The following is a 16,066-nucleotide window of genomic DNA, read 5'->3' as shown; positions in this document are numbered from 1 at the left end:
AGGAAGTGATTAAGGCACCTAGGATCACCACCATGGCCAAACAAGCTTTGGTCCCTACTATATTATCCCTTAGATAGCCCCCTTGAGCCTAAATGAGCCTTTTCTTTCATGAACCACAGTGTCCTTAACCATAAACTTAAACACTTTATCCTACCTTGTTCTATGAAAATTGGTGGAGCTTTAAGTTTGGGGGAATTGCACCTTACCTTGTGAGTATCAAAGTTGTTGTAAAACGAAAAAAAAGAAAAAAAAGAAACAAAGATGAGTTTGAGGTTGATGATTGTTAAAAAAAAAAAAAAAAAAGAGAGAAAAAAGAATGAAAAGAAAGAAAGAAGAAGAAAAAATTTTGCCTTGCTATCTCAATGTTGTCAAGATTGAAGAAGTTTGAGAAATATGTTAATCAAAATGAAGTTGAAGCCCAACAATGAAATTTGGCTTCCAATGAAGTGCATAATTGGTGATACCACAAAAGATACAAGAATTTGCAATCCTTCATGGACATCACGTACTCTACTAATTCTCATAGAATATTTTTGTTTTCCATACCCTTTCTTGCTTTTAAACCTTAACCCATAACCCCATTACAACCGTATTTTAAGACCTTTTGATCCTAGAAATTGTGTGAATTTAATTTGTGGAGATGTGATATGAAGAGCAAGCTTATAGGATTTGATTTTGATTTCATCCATTCATTTTTCTTGAGTGAAACACTTAACCCAAACTTTGAGCGTTTTCTTTGTGAGTGACATTCTTGGTGAGATTTGGAGTTGAAACTTTGATTTGCATATATACCTATCCGGGTTGAGTGAGTTGTATTGATATTGGCTATGTCACACACTACACTTGAGAATGTTATGTACGGTTTTGTTAACTTTTGAATCATGCTTGTGCTTTATATGATGGTTATTTGATTCTTTAGAGTTATATATCTTATGTGATTTATTGAGACTAATATGTGGAAGCCTAACATTCTTTTGAGTCTTTGTTTTGTTTTTGTTTTGCTTGAGGGCAACCAAAGTCTAAGTTTGGGGGTATTTGATATAACCATTATTTCGTACATTTTTATTATCTTTCTCTTAGATTCTTGCTATGTTCTTGAGGGAGTTTAGTCCATTTTTACTTAGTTTTGTGTTTTACTAGGTTTGAAGAGTAAAGATGGAAAAGCAAGCAAAAGGAGCAATTTTGGGATTGAAATATAGTGTGAAATCCTAGGAGAGAATGTGCTGTGCAGAACAGTCCACTTGACAGAATATACTGTACTTCCTTAGAGCGAACCAGATGTTGAGCCTTATATATTTGAAAGATAAGGATGTTAGCTTTCTGTAGAATTTTACGGTTCGTGATTCGGACGTGTGTGGAGAGAGTTGTGGCCATTTTAGTACAGACAATTCGGGCAGAATGTGTTCTGCGGGTTTTGCAAAATAATCCATTTGAAGTCCAATCCTTGGAGTTTAATTTGTGTCAATTACATTTGGGAAGTGTCTACAAGGATGTGGAGTTATTTTCTGAAGTCTGGTCCTATATTTAGTAGGATTTTGGATGCCAACTCATCAAAGATAATTATAGCCAAACTAGGAAAGCATAGTTACCAAGTCAAAAGAGGATTTGTTCCTTATTTAAAGAAGACCAGAAAATAGGGTTCTCTTATGCTGGAATTTGAAGGAGAGTCAAAGAGCCGCTGCCATCGTCAAGTTCTCAAGCATCGTCATAATCCATAAGTTTTATTTTATGTTTTCTAGTTTTTCAGTTATGTTTTCTTTGAACATGAGTAACTAAATTATTCTCTAGGGCGAGGATGACGCCCGAGCATGGATAGTTATGATTTCTAATGTTATTTAATGGATTCTAAGTTTCTTTTAGATGAATGTTTAATCACTATTTTAATTGTTGCTATTTGTTTAAGTTCTTTGATTGATCACCTTAGGGCTTTGCATCTAGTAAATTGGAAGATGAATATGAGGCAGAACTCGCAATATAATTCAATTAGCTTCTTGTGATTAAGTGTGCTGAATTACATTATTGCTTGACGAAGAATAATGGTTGTTCTCTCGTTTTCTAGAACGTAATGAATTCAACTTGTTAAATTTATGCCTTAACCAGGATAGATTGCATGATTGGATATATGATCTTTATCTGAACTAGAAAAGAATCTTACACTTAAGGAAAACTATGGTTTGAGTGCCTAAAAAGGACTTAGATACGGGAATTACCATCTAAAGAATCGAAAGAATCTGTTGAATGCATTGAAATCTAACTTGGATTGCTTGTGGTTGATTCCGAAACCCTAGACCTTCATCATTCTTTTTCAATCTTTAAAAGTCAACGTTTTAATTCTTAATTGCCTTGATTAATTTCTTGTTCGTTTCATAAACTTTCACAACAATAATCTCTACAAATTTACTTGCGTATCAGTTAGATTTAATTTAGGTATTCGAATATTAGATTAATTTGGAATCCTCGTGAGCAGTGGCGGACCTACAAAGGCGCAAGGAGGTGCAGTTGCACCTCCGGTTGCCCAAAAAACCATGGAGGTGCTGGATTTGCCCCTTTGCTCTCTAGCGTTTTAAAAGGTGCTATCAAAGCCCACCTCATGGAGTCCATCGAACTGAGGCGCCTGAAATTGCATCAAGGCACCATTCGTTTAGGAAGTTACACGATTGAGGCACGGGCTGTGTTGCAGAACGAGTTGCAGATCGCTTATGGAGGCACTGTTTCACAAATGAAGAAGACAACCCTTTTTTTAATTTTCACAAACGTCGTTGTCCTTCGTTTATGTTTAATGAAACGTGTGTTTCAATAAGGTTGTTGTTTAACAATCAAACTCTTTGGTTTTGGTGCAACCTAGATAACAGCAGTTTCAAGATTCATTATTTTGCTTCAATTACTTGGTTGTTATAATAAATCATCTGTCCAAAAAATAATAATAATAATAAAGAAGAATAATCCTTGCACGATGCTCTCACATCACAATTTGAATATTAGAGTTTTTGTTTAATTAGGACTTGATTGACACAATTTGTTTATTGATCTAATATTTTTTTTACTGTGATAATATGTTTTTATTATTAATTTTGTTTTTATTTTACCGTGCTAGTTAACCCTAAAATTATCTAAGGGTCTAGTTCATTTCAAAATATGTTTTTTATTCAGTCCTTGGGCAATACCAAAATCATTATTGTCCCTCTCTTGAAAAATTCCTGGATCCGCCATTGCTCGTGGGAACAATACTTGGACTTGTCAAACGCTATACTACATCAATCTTGTGCACTTGCAAGGACAGACCAAGTTTTATATGATATAAAATGGATTATTTAGATACTGGATATTTTTATTATTTTTATAAATGTCTTACGTATTCATCTAAGTTATTATATTTTTATTAAGTGAATAATGTTTATTGATTTATTGGAAATCTGGTTGTGGGTTGAGTTTTTAATATATAAATTTATGACTGGGTGTTTTGGGATTTGGATAGTGATTTTGAGTTCTAGATGCACGGGCGTTGAGGATTTTGTCGTGCGTGTTTGGGGATTTAGTTCCAGCAGCACTAGCATCGAGGATTCTGTCGTGTGTATTTGGGAAAGGTGTCTATATAAAGATAAATGTATAATGGGAACAACGGTGGGATTTTTCTTGAGCATGTGCATGGTGAGTGCTCTGCGTAGGTGTGACCTTTGTTATCATGCTTGGACAGTGTTGTTTTGCAATATACGCCTTGGATATGGTAAGATTGCAGGAAGAAATGATTTTGAAAAAATAATTTGAATTTCATAGTAAATGGTTAGTTTTAAAAGAGTTATGCATAGTACATGTGAGTCTTTACAGGGAAATGGTTTTGAGTTATCAATCATAGAAAGAAAGGAATTTATAAAATATTTAGTTTTATGCCTTGTGGAAATTGAAGTTGAGAGTGAATCTAAATTTCATTGTTGGTTTTACTTGGACAATATCTGTATGTTTTGAAATATGATCCTTTTTATTTGGAAGAATTACGTGTGACTTGATCCCTCTGTAAGGGTATGTAGGCAACCTGGGTTAACCTAGGTGCAGTCGCAAATTGATTTGTTTGAGTTTTGTTTGATCTGTTCTAGTACGTTGTTTTAAAGGATTATTTATGAGGTCTGGGGCCCATTTTGTAATTTATGTGTGCTACTGCATTATGTGTGCTGGCGCTTGGGTACTTTAACTGTGCTTTTATTGCATGTGTAAATTTTTGGGAATGTCCGTTTTTGAGGGAAGACTCTGTCGAAATTTCGGTAGAAGTCTTGACCATTTTAAATTAGAAAGTGGGCCCGATATCCTTTGGGTGTCGGAAGGAAAGCATGATTTGGCACGACTTCCATGAGCATCAAAATAAAATTGAAAGGGGAACATGCATGCCTATCAAGTTAATTCTCAATGATCACGTTAAATACATATTATTAATATTATAATATAATTAATTAAAACTAGCATCTCCCTCTATAAATAGAGACCTACCACACCCCAAAAATAAACCATTGCCTGAGTAATTAGGAGATCATTATCATGATTTCAGAATCATAATCATCCTTCTACATTTTCAGTTCTTGTTCATTTTCGTATTCATGATCATGTTTCACCACTTCTGCCTCTTCACCATTGTCTCATGAGAATGTATGATTATTTTTTTTTTTATACAATAATAAAAGTTAAGAGCTTGATGATTTAAGTATTGGAGTGAACAAAAAAAAGTGTGAGGTTTAAATAAAAAAACTCTTTTATTTTTTATTTTTTCTACTAGGTGTGTATTTATGGGTAGTTTTGGGAAGATAATTAGGTTTTCTAAAAACTTGTGAAATTTTAAATTAGAAGTTTAGGTGAACTTAGAACATAAGATGAAGAAAGAGAAATACAGTGCGGGGTTTAAATAAAAAAAACTCAAAAGAATAGAGAAAAATGCAATTGTAAGGAGCGTAAAAATAGAATAATGATGTGTGTGAAAATCACTTCTCTTTCAAAATGGAATGACCCCTGTAGTTGGGGAGTTAAAAATAATTTTACTCAAAAGTTTACCCCAAAAGAAACTCCGACATCCGTCCCAGCCGCTCGCTCCATCCTCAGCCGGCCAGACCTCACCATCAGCCAGTGCCCACTGCTGCAGCTGCTGGCTCTGTACGTTCTTCTTTATTCTTCTAATCTTCTTCTTGTTTTAATTCTTCAATTTTACTATTCTTCTTCTTTTAATTTAACTTTGTTACTGTTTCTTTCTAAATTAGGGATTTAGAATTTGAGGGATTTAGGGTTTATGACTATGGGTTGTGCTTATATTCAATAGCAAGGAACGGGAAGCGGATATGATTTTCCAAGTTTTTGTAGTTGAATGATTGCTATTTCTCTGTATTTTGCAAACTGTAATAGCTTCTGAAACGTGAAAACTACAGAGACTAGTATAACTGTACATGAATAAATTCTCAGTGCAAAAGCTCATTTATTCATTGATGTGTTTTTGCTAATAAAATAATGGTCACTAACAAATAAAAGAACCCCATGGGTGTGAATCCATGTATAAATTAATGAAAACATAATAGTCGAATGAAAACTGCCTAGTTGGAGTCTACTCCCGAATGATTCTCAACAACCGAGCTAAGATAAGATAAATTGAGTATGAAATAATTGAGATATTGGTAATGTGAAGCAATTTAATTAATTTTTTGTTATAAATGTAATTTCAGTTCTGGAAAGCACTAGAATTTGGAATTGGAAAGCAAGTTCGACTCTGTGGAAATTTGGACCGAGGGAAATTTGCTTAAAAGTTCCCACCCCATTTTTCAGTCCGTATCTGTTCAGACTCTCATATCTATGTTGTGATTTTCAGGTATGATCACTCTCTCTCTTACCCTCAGACATCAGAAAATCAAAATACGATTATTTTTTTTTAAAGAAGATTGGATATTACGATGTCTATTTTTATATTGGATTGGTGTTTCCATAAGTGAGGTTTTCAAACTTTTCTTATGATGTCTTTTTTTATATGGGATTAGTGTTCCCATAAATGTTTCCTTTATTGTTTTGTTCTGGAGGCTGCAGCTTTTCTTTTGTTTTCTCTTGTGGATTCCTTATCCACTTGCTTGTTTCTTTGTTTCTCTCGTTTGAAATTATAAAGTTTCTATTAAAAAAAAAAAAAAATTTATTTTGTGATTTTCTCTGCAATTTCTTGAATTGTGAAAAAAATTTAGGGAAATAGCCCTAAATGCCACCATTTTTATAATTGTAACTGAAACTACCACCCTTTTTTAAAAAATTTGGAACTATCACCTATAAATATATATTTATAAATATATATTTATTGTCCCCTTATTGCACACATATCACTTTTGCTGAAATTTTATTCTCTCTGTTTTGCTGAAGTTCTCTCTCGGCTCTCTCTCTTGGCTCCGCTCTGTTTCTCTTCACTCTCCGGTGGCTTTGCTCTGACTCTCTCATCTCTCGTCGCTCAGCTCTGAATCTCTGGTCGTTCAGCTCTCAATCTCTCGTCGCTCAGCTCCGACTCTCTCTTCTCTCTTCCTCTCCCAGCGACAGGTACTGTTCATCGGCATTTTCTTACAGTTTAAGGGTTTCTCTGAAGTTGGTTTAGGGTTTATGCATTTCTCTGAAATTGGTTGAGGGGTTTGTTCGAAATTGGTTGAAGGTTTAGGGGTTTCTCTGAAATTAGTTTAGGGGTTTGTTCGAAATTGGTTGAAGGTTTAGGGGTTTCTCTGAAATTGGTTTAGGGGTTTCATCGAAATTGGTTTTGGGGTTTCTCTGAAATGATCTTAGTATGATGATTCCTTGTTTCAAACAGTGAATGGGTTTGTTCTTTGTGGACTGATGCTTGCACTGCTGTTGTGTTGCTGTTGCTATTGCTGTCGTATTGTGTTTTTTTGCTAGTGTATTGCTAATGTAGTGATGTTGTGTTGGCATTTTAGTGCTGTTGTATTTTTAGTTTTATTATGGTTTTTGTAGCAGTTATTGATTGGTATTTGGTGGCTTAGTATGAGTCTTTATGACCATTGCATTTAACCTTCTTACAAGTCTAATTGGTATCTATTTTGTTTGTTGAAGATGATATCTAAAGTGTAAGACAATTAACCTGTGTATATCATTTTGAACTTGTAAACTCCCAACCATATCATACTTTTTGTTTGAGAATAATGCTTGTTAATTCGACATATTTTTTTATAACTTTGTTTACTAAGTTTAGGGCTTGCATATTGGATATGGATGAGTTTTGTTTAGAACCATATGTGGTGTAATATGAGTTCTTTAAAAGTTTGCTGTTTTGTGCTTGATCATTGTGTGCTTAAAAGAAAGCGGGAAATGAGTGAAGATGGGAACCTACCACCAGCAGCTGTGGTTTAGAGAAATGGGGACATTGATTTTGCTATAAGCTAACTGTTTAAGCTTTTGCTTTTGTTGTTTGTGTATGGATACTTAGAGAACTCTGTTTCTGAGGAGAACTTATAATTTTGTAATTGTACATGTCTTACAAACATTTTATACCGTTTTGATGGTTTATTTATGAATTTATCTTTGATTTTTTGTTAAGAAAAAACTGAAGGGATGGTGCCAATTTCTTTCATTTTCTTACATTTGAAAGGAGGGCCATAGTAGAGTCAGTATTGTGGTTGCCACTAATTCATAGGATGTTCCATTACATTATACCTTGAAGTGAATAAATTGTTTCCCGATGTCTTGTTGTTTTTTAAAACTCTTTCTAGTCAGATAGATTTCTATCGTTAGTCTTGAATTGTTCTCAATTAGGCTTGTGCTACCGCACATTCCCATTCTAGCTGAAGCTGTCTCATGATTAGATGGTGTGATTATATGGTGTGTTGAGATGTGTGTTTAGATATTATATTATGCAGGAGTGGTAGAGTACTGGGTGTGTTGAAACTTGGCTTTGAGCCATTAAATTAGGAGGTCAGTTGTAAATAGCTGGGGTTTTGTTTATGATATGTATTTTTTGATTTTTTTTTCACTTCATATCCTATAATAGGCTGTTCATAAGTGGTGATTGTTTATTGCTTGTTATTGTGTAGATTGCAACCGACTGAAATTTTGTTTATAATATTGGCATGCAGGGAAATATGGTTGGTCAAATGAAGTTGATGATTGCGGAGGAACAAAAGTTCCAAGGGAAAGCATTGTCGTTATCCCATACGAAGACCGCAATCACTACGATAAAGGAGAAATTCACTGAACAGCAGCTGCAAATGTTTGAACAGAGTTGTTTTGGTCATCTCCTAGGGATTGAGGACCTCAAGTGGACTTCTCCGATTGTCCACGGCTTGCTGCTCAGGAAAGCTGATCCCAAGACAGTTTCCCAACTGAACGGGATCAAATTCATTGTTGGCAAGAAGGTCATCCAATTCACGGCGCAGCAATTTTGCATCGTGACAGGGCTAAGGTTTGGAAACCTTCCCTTTATTCCGATTCCCACTAATGAGAACTGCTCATTGAAACGGAAGTACTTTGCCAACGATAAAACTGTGAACCTGTTGGAATTAGAAAAGGCCTTCCTCGAATGCGATGATGTGGACGATGTATTCAAGCTTGGATTCGTATACTTTGCTGTGTTTGTGCTGTTGGGCAGCGAAAAACATGTCCACATTGACATGCGATATTTGAAGTTGGCGGAAGACCTTGAAGACTTTGGGAAGTATCCATGGGGTGCTGTGTGTTATGCGAAGACAAATGCGTCACTGCTGAGGGCACTTTGTGCAGATTACCAGCGAGTGAAAGTGCCCACAAAAACTGCCAAAACAAAAAAATCTGGAAAGAAACCAACAACAACGGCAACCGGTAGACCAAGAGAGTACCACCTCAAAGGTTTTCCCTATGCACTTCAGGTGAGCAAATGTCCATTGATGTTGAAGTTAAATTGCATTTGTTTACAATGACTGACCTTTTATTCCTGAAACCAGATTTGGGCGTATGAGGTGTTTCCAGCGTTGGCTGCACTACATTTGGTGGTGCACGAAGAAAATGCGCACATCCCTCGTTTACTACATTGGAGGAGCAATAGTTCGCCGCGTTTTTATGAGCTAATGAGCCAAGTATTCGAGAACCGTGAGGTTAGTTCAGTTTTTAATGATAATGTTAGGGATATGAAAATATAATATAATTACTTTACTGATATGTATATTGTATGTGTAAATTGCAGGTTGATGTGCAGCTTCTCCGGCCATCTGTGATGGACAAGCAGCAGCCGTATTGGACTTGGGGTGACAGTGCTGACGACACTGAAGAACTTGTTGACTTGTTGGGCGATGACGCTGAACAAAAAACCGGCACTTCTGCCTCTGTAGAAGAAAAAGATAAGGACATTGACGAAACTGCAAGCCTTCCGTCGTCTTCTAAGGCAAGCATTACATTTTTTCGAAGATATACGTCATAATACAATAGGAAAATAACTGCTGTATTGTTGCAATATTTTGTGGCCTGCATAGTAACACATGCATTATAACTTAGTGCAGGGTACAGTCGCGTCCAGAGAGTTACGCACTTTGAAGCGTGACTTTGAAAGGACAAAGGATGAATTGGCCAAAGTTGCCCTATCAAATCGAGCGCTTCGCGACAGAGTGCATCAGTTGGAAGACAAGGTACGGAAGGAGTCAATGAAAGCTGAAAAAGAGTTCGAAAAAAATAAAAAGTGTGTGGAGGATTTCCGCAACACCCTGGCTTCAATGGAGCATTATTTTAAGTTGGAGATAGAGCAGCTGAAAAAACAAAATGGTGGGGTGAATGAAGCTGCGGAAGGACATGAGGACCTCGGTAGTCCTCATATGAATGAAGGAGGCAACAATGACTTGTCGCCATTACATGCCTATGTTAGTCCGCCTACAGAACCGGCAGTAATGGAAACACAAGTCCCCGGTGATGGAGCCGAACCTTCCGCAGCCATGGTAGTTGAAGAGGCAAAAATGGCCGCTTCAGTTCCTCACTTAGAAGTGCATGAAGTAGCTGACCCGGCACAATCCGAGAAGCTGCCTATCCCGGAAGATGTGGCCGGGTGTGATGAAATCTGCCAAAGAGTCATGAAGCTGTTAGAAGATTGGAAAATCACTAAGAGTATGCCATCGGGAGGTTTGATGAATCCTCCAAGTCTACCCACAGTTACTATGGCTGGTGATGAAGAAGGTAGTTCAAGTGTTGAAAAAAAAAGAAGTGGAAGGTAAAGGGTGCAGACAGAAGCGCCCGGCGCAGACATTGTTGAGCCCATTTACGGATCCTTTGAGGAAGAAGAGGACGATGAGTGTGTCGGCTGCGACTGCAACCCCGCCATGTTTTGATCCATCAAAATCCTTGCCCATTGAAGATGTGAAGGCAGTAATAGAGTTTTGCACTGCCTGGAAAAGCGATATCAGGTTACGATTCTTTACCTTTGAATTCCAATCTTCATCCTATTCTACTATGTAGTCATAGACTAATGAGAGAATGTAGAGTTTGCTTTAATATACATGTGTATTTTTTTCATCAACAAAGTCATATTTATGACATGACTACACAAGTAACCGTTGCAAGTTTGCCTTTTGTAGTGCGGAGGTGCAGCTGGAATCATTTTCAGTGGGCGCTGATTTTTTCTACAGACTTGTCGATGAAACGGAATGGATGAGCTCAAGGGTAACGATACACAAAGCTCTACTTTATTACGATAATTCAATTGTTTTCTCACCTTTTTTAAGTGTAGAGTTGTATGAAATTGTGCTAATATTATATGTGTCAACTTTCAGCACCTGGACATGGCAACCTTTCTTATCCGGAAAAGGCAACTCTCTCATCCGTTGGTATTTGGAACTGACTGGACAACGGCAGATTGTTGCTTGCAGGTAAACATGTAACCATGTTACATTCACTGCTTCATTTGCTGTCGGTTGTGATTTTCTAATATGCCTTCATTTAAATTTGTGCAGCAATTTCTAGAGCCGTTCAAACCGACTGCAGGAAACGTGGATCGAAGAAGGCAGCTGCTTCAAACACCGTTGACCTTCCACCCAGCAAGCTGAAGAATATACATCACTTTGTGCGTGGTACGTGGCAACACGGGTATGCCCAAGCTTGGACAAAAGTCCGGAAGGTCTATTTTCCATATAATCTGAAAGGGTCTCACTGGGTTGCAATCGAAATTGATTTCGTCAAACATACTGCAACTGTGTATGACTCCTATGTTGCTTTTACCAAACGTTCAAAGCTGGTTACACTTCTGCACCCTATTAGCGATACGCTGGCACGAGTGCTGTACGATATGCACTTTTATGATGATTCTGAGGTTGAAGAGGTTAAGCAAAAGGGGCTGACGATGTCGATGTTTACGCCATTCTCAGTGTGCAGCATTGCAGATGTGCCACAACAACGAGATGGGTAAGCTTTGTGAATTTAGTGCAGTTTATCCAAATTTTACATAACTGCAGTTCTAATTTCCCAACTTATTGGCCTCACAGTACGTCTTGCGGAATCTTGACCGTCAAATTCATCGAGCATCTCAGTGCTGGGATTTCGGTAGATAAAGTTGACCCTTTGAAGATCAAATATTACCGACTGAAGCTTGCAATTGAGGGTTTAAGGGGGGAGGCATATTTATGAGGTAAATGTCTTCATGTCCGTGAATTCACCTCACTCTGGACTTATGACTTGGGAATTCACTTTGCTCATTACTTATGTCAGGAACTCCTTTATATGAAGATGCAGACGTAGATGCTTTGCTGGGGGTACTTTATATGGTCATCCTGCCTTTTTGCTAGAGCTAGTTGGTTTAGTTATTATTGTGAGGAGTAATATTGTACAGTCTAGAAGCAGTGGCTAATTGCCTTACATGGCACACACACTGTTTCGATTTTGAAGGTTAACTATTTTGTACACCTCCATATATGAATATAGTTGCTCTTTATGGATGCTTTTGTAGCCATTGTTCACATTTTTTGTCTGTGGTTTTGGGAATCTGTTACTGGACTTACTGAAGCATACAACTCTGTTAACATTTCTCCATTTAGTTTTGACTTAGTTCGTTGTAAATAATTGATGCTTTTACTTTCATTAGTTTGATATGATTTCTTCTAATATGTGATATATTTTTCTTCCCTTCATAATTGGACATAAGATAGGCATCTTAGTGCTGGAATGGACTGTTATGTTTCCGTAAACTACTTAATACTGATCTGCCTACGCTGAACTGCCCATTTTCCTTGCACAGAGATTCATATTTTTTCAAATTTGTTAGAAATTTATCATTTTGTAAAAACTCTGGTTTGTTAGAGTGAATGGTAATATGAGCATGATAGCTGTGGATGAGTTTTTCTACTGTTGATGAAAGCCAGTCCCTCCCTTCCTTTGTCCTTCTTGATCTTACAAGGGCAAGCAAGGTGATGGGGGTTACAAGATTTGATACCTATCTTAAACATTGTGAAGCTGATATGAGAAACATTGCTAACAGATTCTTGGTCCTGTCTATTTCAGTGAGTGGCAGAAATTCTTATGATTACTCTTCATTAGTTTTAGGTGATGGGGGTTACAAGATTTGATACCTATCTTAAACATTGTTTTATGCTTGTTTTGGGTAAATGATTCTTCAGTACCTGTCTATCGTTGAGCAACATTCCTATCAGTCAAACATATTCTCCAGATGTCAAACGTGAGCTGTTTATGCTTTCTTTACCTGCAATGTTGGGTCAGGCCATTGATCCCTTAGCACAGCTAATGGAGACTGCTTACATTGGTAGATTGGGTATGTTTTCACTCCTTTAAATGAGTTGAACAACTAATATTTGTATAATGCATTGAACTTTGGAGCTTTTATTCAATGTTTTTGGCTTTTTTGTTTTTCCATAGGTTCTGTGGAGTTGGCTTCAGCTGGTATTTCAATGAACATCTTCAATTATATATCAAAGCTATTTAATATCCCTCTCCTCAGTGTTGCTACATCTTTTGTTGCTGAAGATCTTGCAAAGAGTGAAAGTATAGCTTCTACTTCAGGTGAAGTTTAACTTTTTTTAATTACTTGCTCATCGCCTGTTGGACATCAATTTTGGTTAGGGTTCATGTCTAAATTAGAGCATAGGTGACTTAAAATTTCTCCATTCGTAATCTAAATTCGGCTAATCATTGTACAGAAAATGGTTGGCTAGGAGACATTACTAATGGTAAACCCGAACGTACTGATGGAGTAACTGAGAGAAAGCAGCTATCTTCAGTGTCTACAGCTTTACTATTATCAGTGGGGATTGGGATTTTTGAGGCCGTAGCCTTGTCTTTGGGATCTGGATTGTTTCTGAATATGATGGCCATATCAATGGTAGGTTCCCTGATCTAAAATTACAGCTCATACTGATTTGTTATCTGCCTGTTGTTATCTTTGTTTACATAAACATACAAACATATGTTTTCTGTGTGTACTGTGTACATACATGTTTACATATTTATGTGAATAATTACCATACAATTTTGTAGGTCTAGTGTATGTGTGGTTACTTAACAGGTGATAGTATAACTTTCGTGTAATTTTATTAATTTCTGGGGGTCTAGGTGGGGGGAGCCATATGTTTTGTGTTTTTTCTTCTCTCAAGCTCTTGGCTTTGAATTTTAAGCAAGATTTTTCTTTTTTCTTGAATATCACAGGACTCACCTATGCGCATTCCTGCAGAACGGTTTCTTTCACTAAGACAATTTTCTTACAACCACACATGTACACACCTCTATGTGTGTGTGTGTGTGTGTGTTCCTGGTCTGTTATTCTCGCATAATGTTTTTATAACTTTGTCCCCAACTAGTTGGTTTCTATTTGTCTTTAGTTAAGCTTGAGTGGTCCATCTGGTTAATTGATGTATTTTGCTTTGTGCAGGTATTGGTAATCTCCTAGCTGCATTTTTATTACCCATCCTTATGTTTTATTTTGGTTTGGGTGTAACTGTTGCAGCCCTTTCCACTGTTATATCTCAGTATGTGATTTTCAAAACAGTTTCTGTTAATATTCCTTTTTTGCTTTACTTCGCAAATGAACATATTTTGGAATTTCTGTTTTCAGATACACTGTCACCTTTTTAATGATCTGGTTTTTAAATAAGAGAGCTATACTATTGCCTCCAAAGGTGGGATCATTGCAATTTGGTGGATACATAAAATCTGCTCAGTTCCTTTCCTTTTTCTTTAAACTTTTACCCTCTCATATATCTGAAAATATAAGCCCTTTTTTTCAAGTGTTCTGCTTCAATTATTTGCTTGACTATCAACACTATCATAATATTTGACTTTTTTCGTTTTCTGATTGAGCAGTGCATGTATCTGGACAGTGTGTGTCTTAATGTTTCATTTTGTCTTTGTGATGCTAGTTAAACCTCGAGATAATTCTCTCTTGTCTTCCTTTTCAAAGTTCTTTCCCTAATTGCTTTTGTTTTCAACTCTGGGATGATACAGGTGGGTTTCTTCTTGGAACAACTCTTGCTGTTCTTACTACCTTGACATTGGGAACATCAATGGCTGCTCGTCAAGCTCCAGTAGCTATGGCTGCTCATCAGATATGTATACAAGTTTGGTTGGCTGTATCCCTTCTAACTGATGCAATGGCCGCATCTGGTCAGGTATGCTCTCTCTCATTTTTTCATCGCAGTTCGTATGTACTCATTTCCATTTGGTGATCCAGATCAATCAGTGGGTGAAGTCTAACTTTCAGTTTTACTTCACCCCGAGTGTGGAATTCTTTTCCTATTTTAACTGGACCAAATTTCACAGATTTTTGTCTGCAAATTGGGGTTTTGTGATGAAGTGTGTGTCTTTGCATTTGACATCAAATTTACACAGCTAAAATGTGTTTGTTTGTAGGCCCTGATTGCTACTTATTTATGTAAAGGTGAATACAAAATTGTGAAAGAAGTTGCTGACTCCGTGTTAAAGGTATAGCTTTTTGTTATCATCTATAATTGTGAAAGAAGTCTTTTCAGTCATTCAGGTCAAAAAATCTCCAACCCACTTTGGAATGGCAGAACAAGTGTTAGAAGGCCATAAAGAAATAGCCACAAGTTCTGATACATGTACATAAAAAGTGTGATGTTCAAACCTACAGACTTCAAGGGAAGAAGGAAGCTCTGTCCCATAGAGGTGATCCGTGGAGTAAACATGTTTCTGCTACCATTCCAAATTGACTGGCCCCTCGAATTGCACAATGGCAATATGCTCTCCTCCTGCGACTCTAAAGTAGGCAAAACACTGGTGTTGGAAGGACATGTAAAAGGGTTATTGTGCATTCCATTGTACAAGCTTGAATGGATTTTCTTTTCTGTTGTATTTGGCCTTTCTCTTTTCAAGCATGCCAAAAATCAGCCTAGTTTTGTAATATGTGGTTTGTGCCCAATTAATTTACCATGGATCTTGCATTTTTGTACCCAATATTTGATATCTGCCTTCTTTTGAACGAAGATTCATTGAGGGAGAGAATTACTTTCCTTTTGAATATGAATCGATGTGCAACTCCAACTATCATTTGAAAGGTCAACATCAATTGATGGTAATATAAGGATGGATAACAATTGTCGTGTCCGTCATATTTTAATTCAGGATTACTTTCAACGAAGTGGGGACTCTTATTAGACCAAATGCCATTGACATACGATTTAATAGCAATATTAGGCAAATATACGTGCACTATAGAGGCAATATTAGAGCAATATAGGGACAATAGATAGCAATAGTATTACAATATACATCCAATAGGGTGGCAATATGCATACACGATCCATGCAATACAAAGGCAATATGACGGCAATATCGATACAATAGAACAGCAATATTAAGTGAATCTACACACAATACACACACATCCATTACAGACTACATTTTAAAAAGGCAAAAGAAATCGCCATCGAACCTTAACAATGCTATCCCCGTGAAGGGAAAACGAAGGCAACAAAAGATCCATGTACTCGGGTGAGATGAACTGAAGCAGCACTCACCCTTACTACAGGTCCATCAAAAGATCCATGTCTTTGTCCTTTCTCCTCGCTGCATGCACGAGGCTATGATGAGCCATTCCCTCAGAACCCATATTCAGTACCTGCCAGACACCAGCTACATCAATTTC

The 16,066-nt window shown here is 36.9% G+C and overlaps 2 protein-coding genes across 7 annotated transcripts; both read left to right on the top strand.

Moving 5' to 3' along the window:
• Positions 1 to 4,988: 4,988 nt before the first annotated feature.
• LOC117634007 lies at positions 4,989 to 11,658 on the top strand. Its single transcript, XM_034367905.1, has 10 exons — positions 4,989 to 5,133; positions 5,694 to 5,836; positions 8,082 to 8,849; positions 8,925 to 9,074; positions 9,164 to 9,361; positions 9,477 to 10,140; positions 10,734 to 10,787; positions 10,914 to 11,194; positions 11,228 to 11,361; positions 11,442 to 11,658. Exons 3-10 carry the CDS (start codon positions 8,088 to 8,090, stop codon positions 11,581 to 11,583), a joined length of 2,385 nt encoding a protein of 794 aa, XP_034223796.1. The 5' UTR covers positions 4,989 to 5,133; positions 5,694 to 5,836; positions 8,082 to 8,087; the 3' UTR covers positions 11,584 to 11,658.
• Positions 11,659 to 11,712: 54 nt separating this feature from the next.
• On the top strand, positions 11,713 to 15,301 carry LOC117634237 (protein DETOXIFICATION 45, chloroplastic-like). Of its 6 annotated transcripts, none has more exons than XM_034368229.1 (8): positions 11,713 to 12,721; positions 12,826 to 12,951; positions 13,107 to 13,288; positions 13,612 to 13,717; positions 13,835 to 13,931; positions 14,018 to 14,570; positions 14,812 to 14,883; positions 14,973 to 15,301. In XM_034368229.1, exons 1-6 carry the CDS (start codon positions 12,640 to 12,642, stop codon positions 14,238 to 14,240), a joined length of 816 nt encoding a protein of 271 aa, XP_034224120.1. In that variant the 5' UTR covers positions 11,713 to 12,639; the 3' UTR covers positions 14,241 to 14,570; positions 14,812 to 14,883; positions 14,973 to 15,301. The 6 variants fall into 6 exon arrangements, with proteins under 6 accessions (XP_034224120.1, XP_034224119.1, XP_034224121.1 ...); XM_034368228.1 differs by having other exon boundaries at positions 12,826 to 12,969; positions 13,122 to 13,288; XM_034368230.1 differs by having other exon boundaries at positions 12,826 to 12,969; positions 14,482 to 14,570.
• Positions 15,302 to 16,066: the final 765 nt, after the last annotated feature.

This window comes from Prunus dulcis, chromosome 7, assembly GCF_902201215.1.
Source record: "Prunus dulcis chromosome 7, ALMONDv2, whole genome shotgun sequence".
Lineage (NCBI taxonomy): Eukaryota > Viridiplantae > Streptophyta > Magnoliopsida > Rosales > Rosaceae > Prunus > Prunus dulcis.
This window is presented reverse-complemented; position numbering and strand designations above follow the sequence as displayed.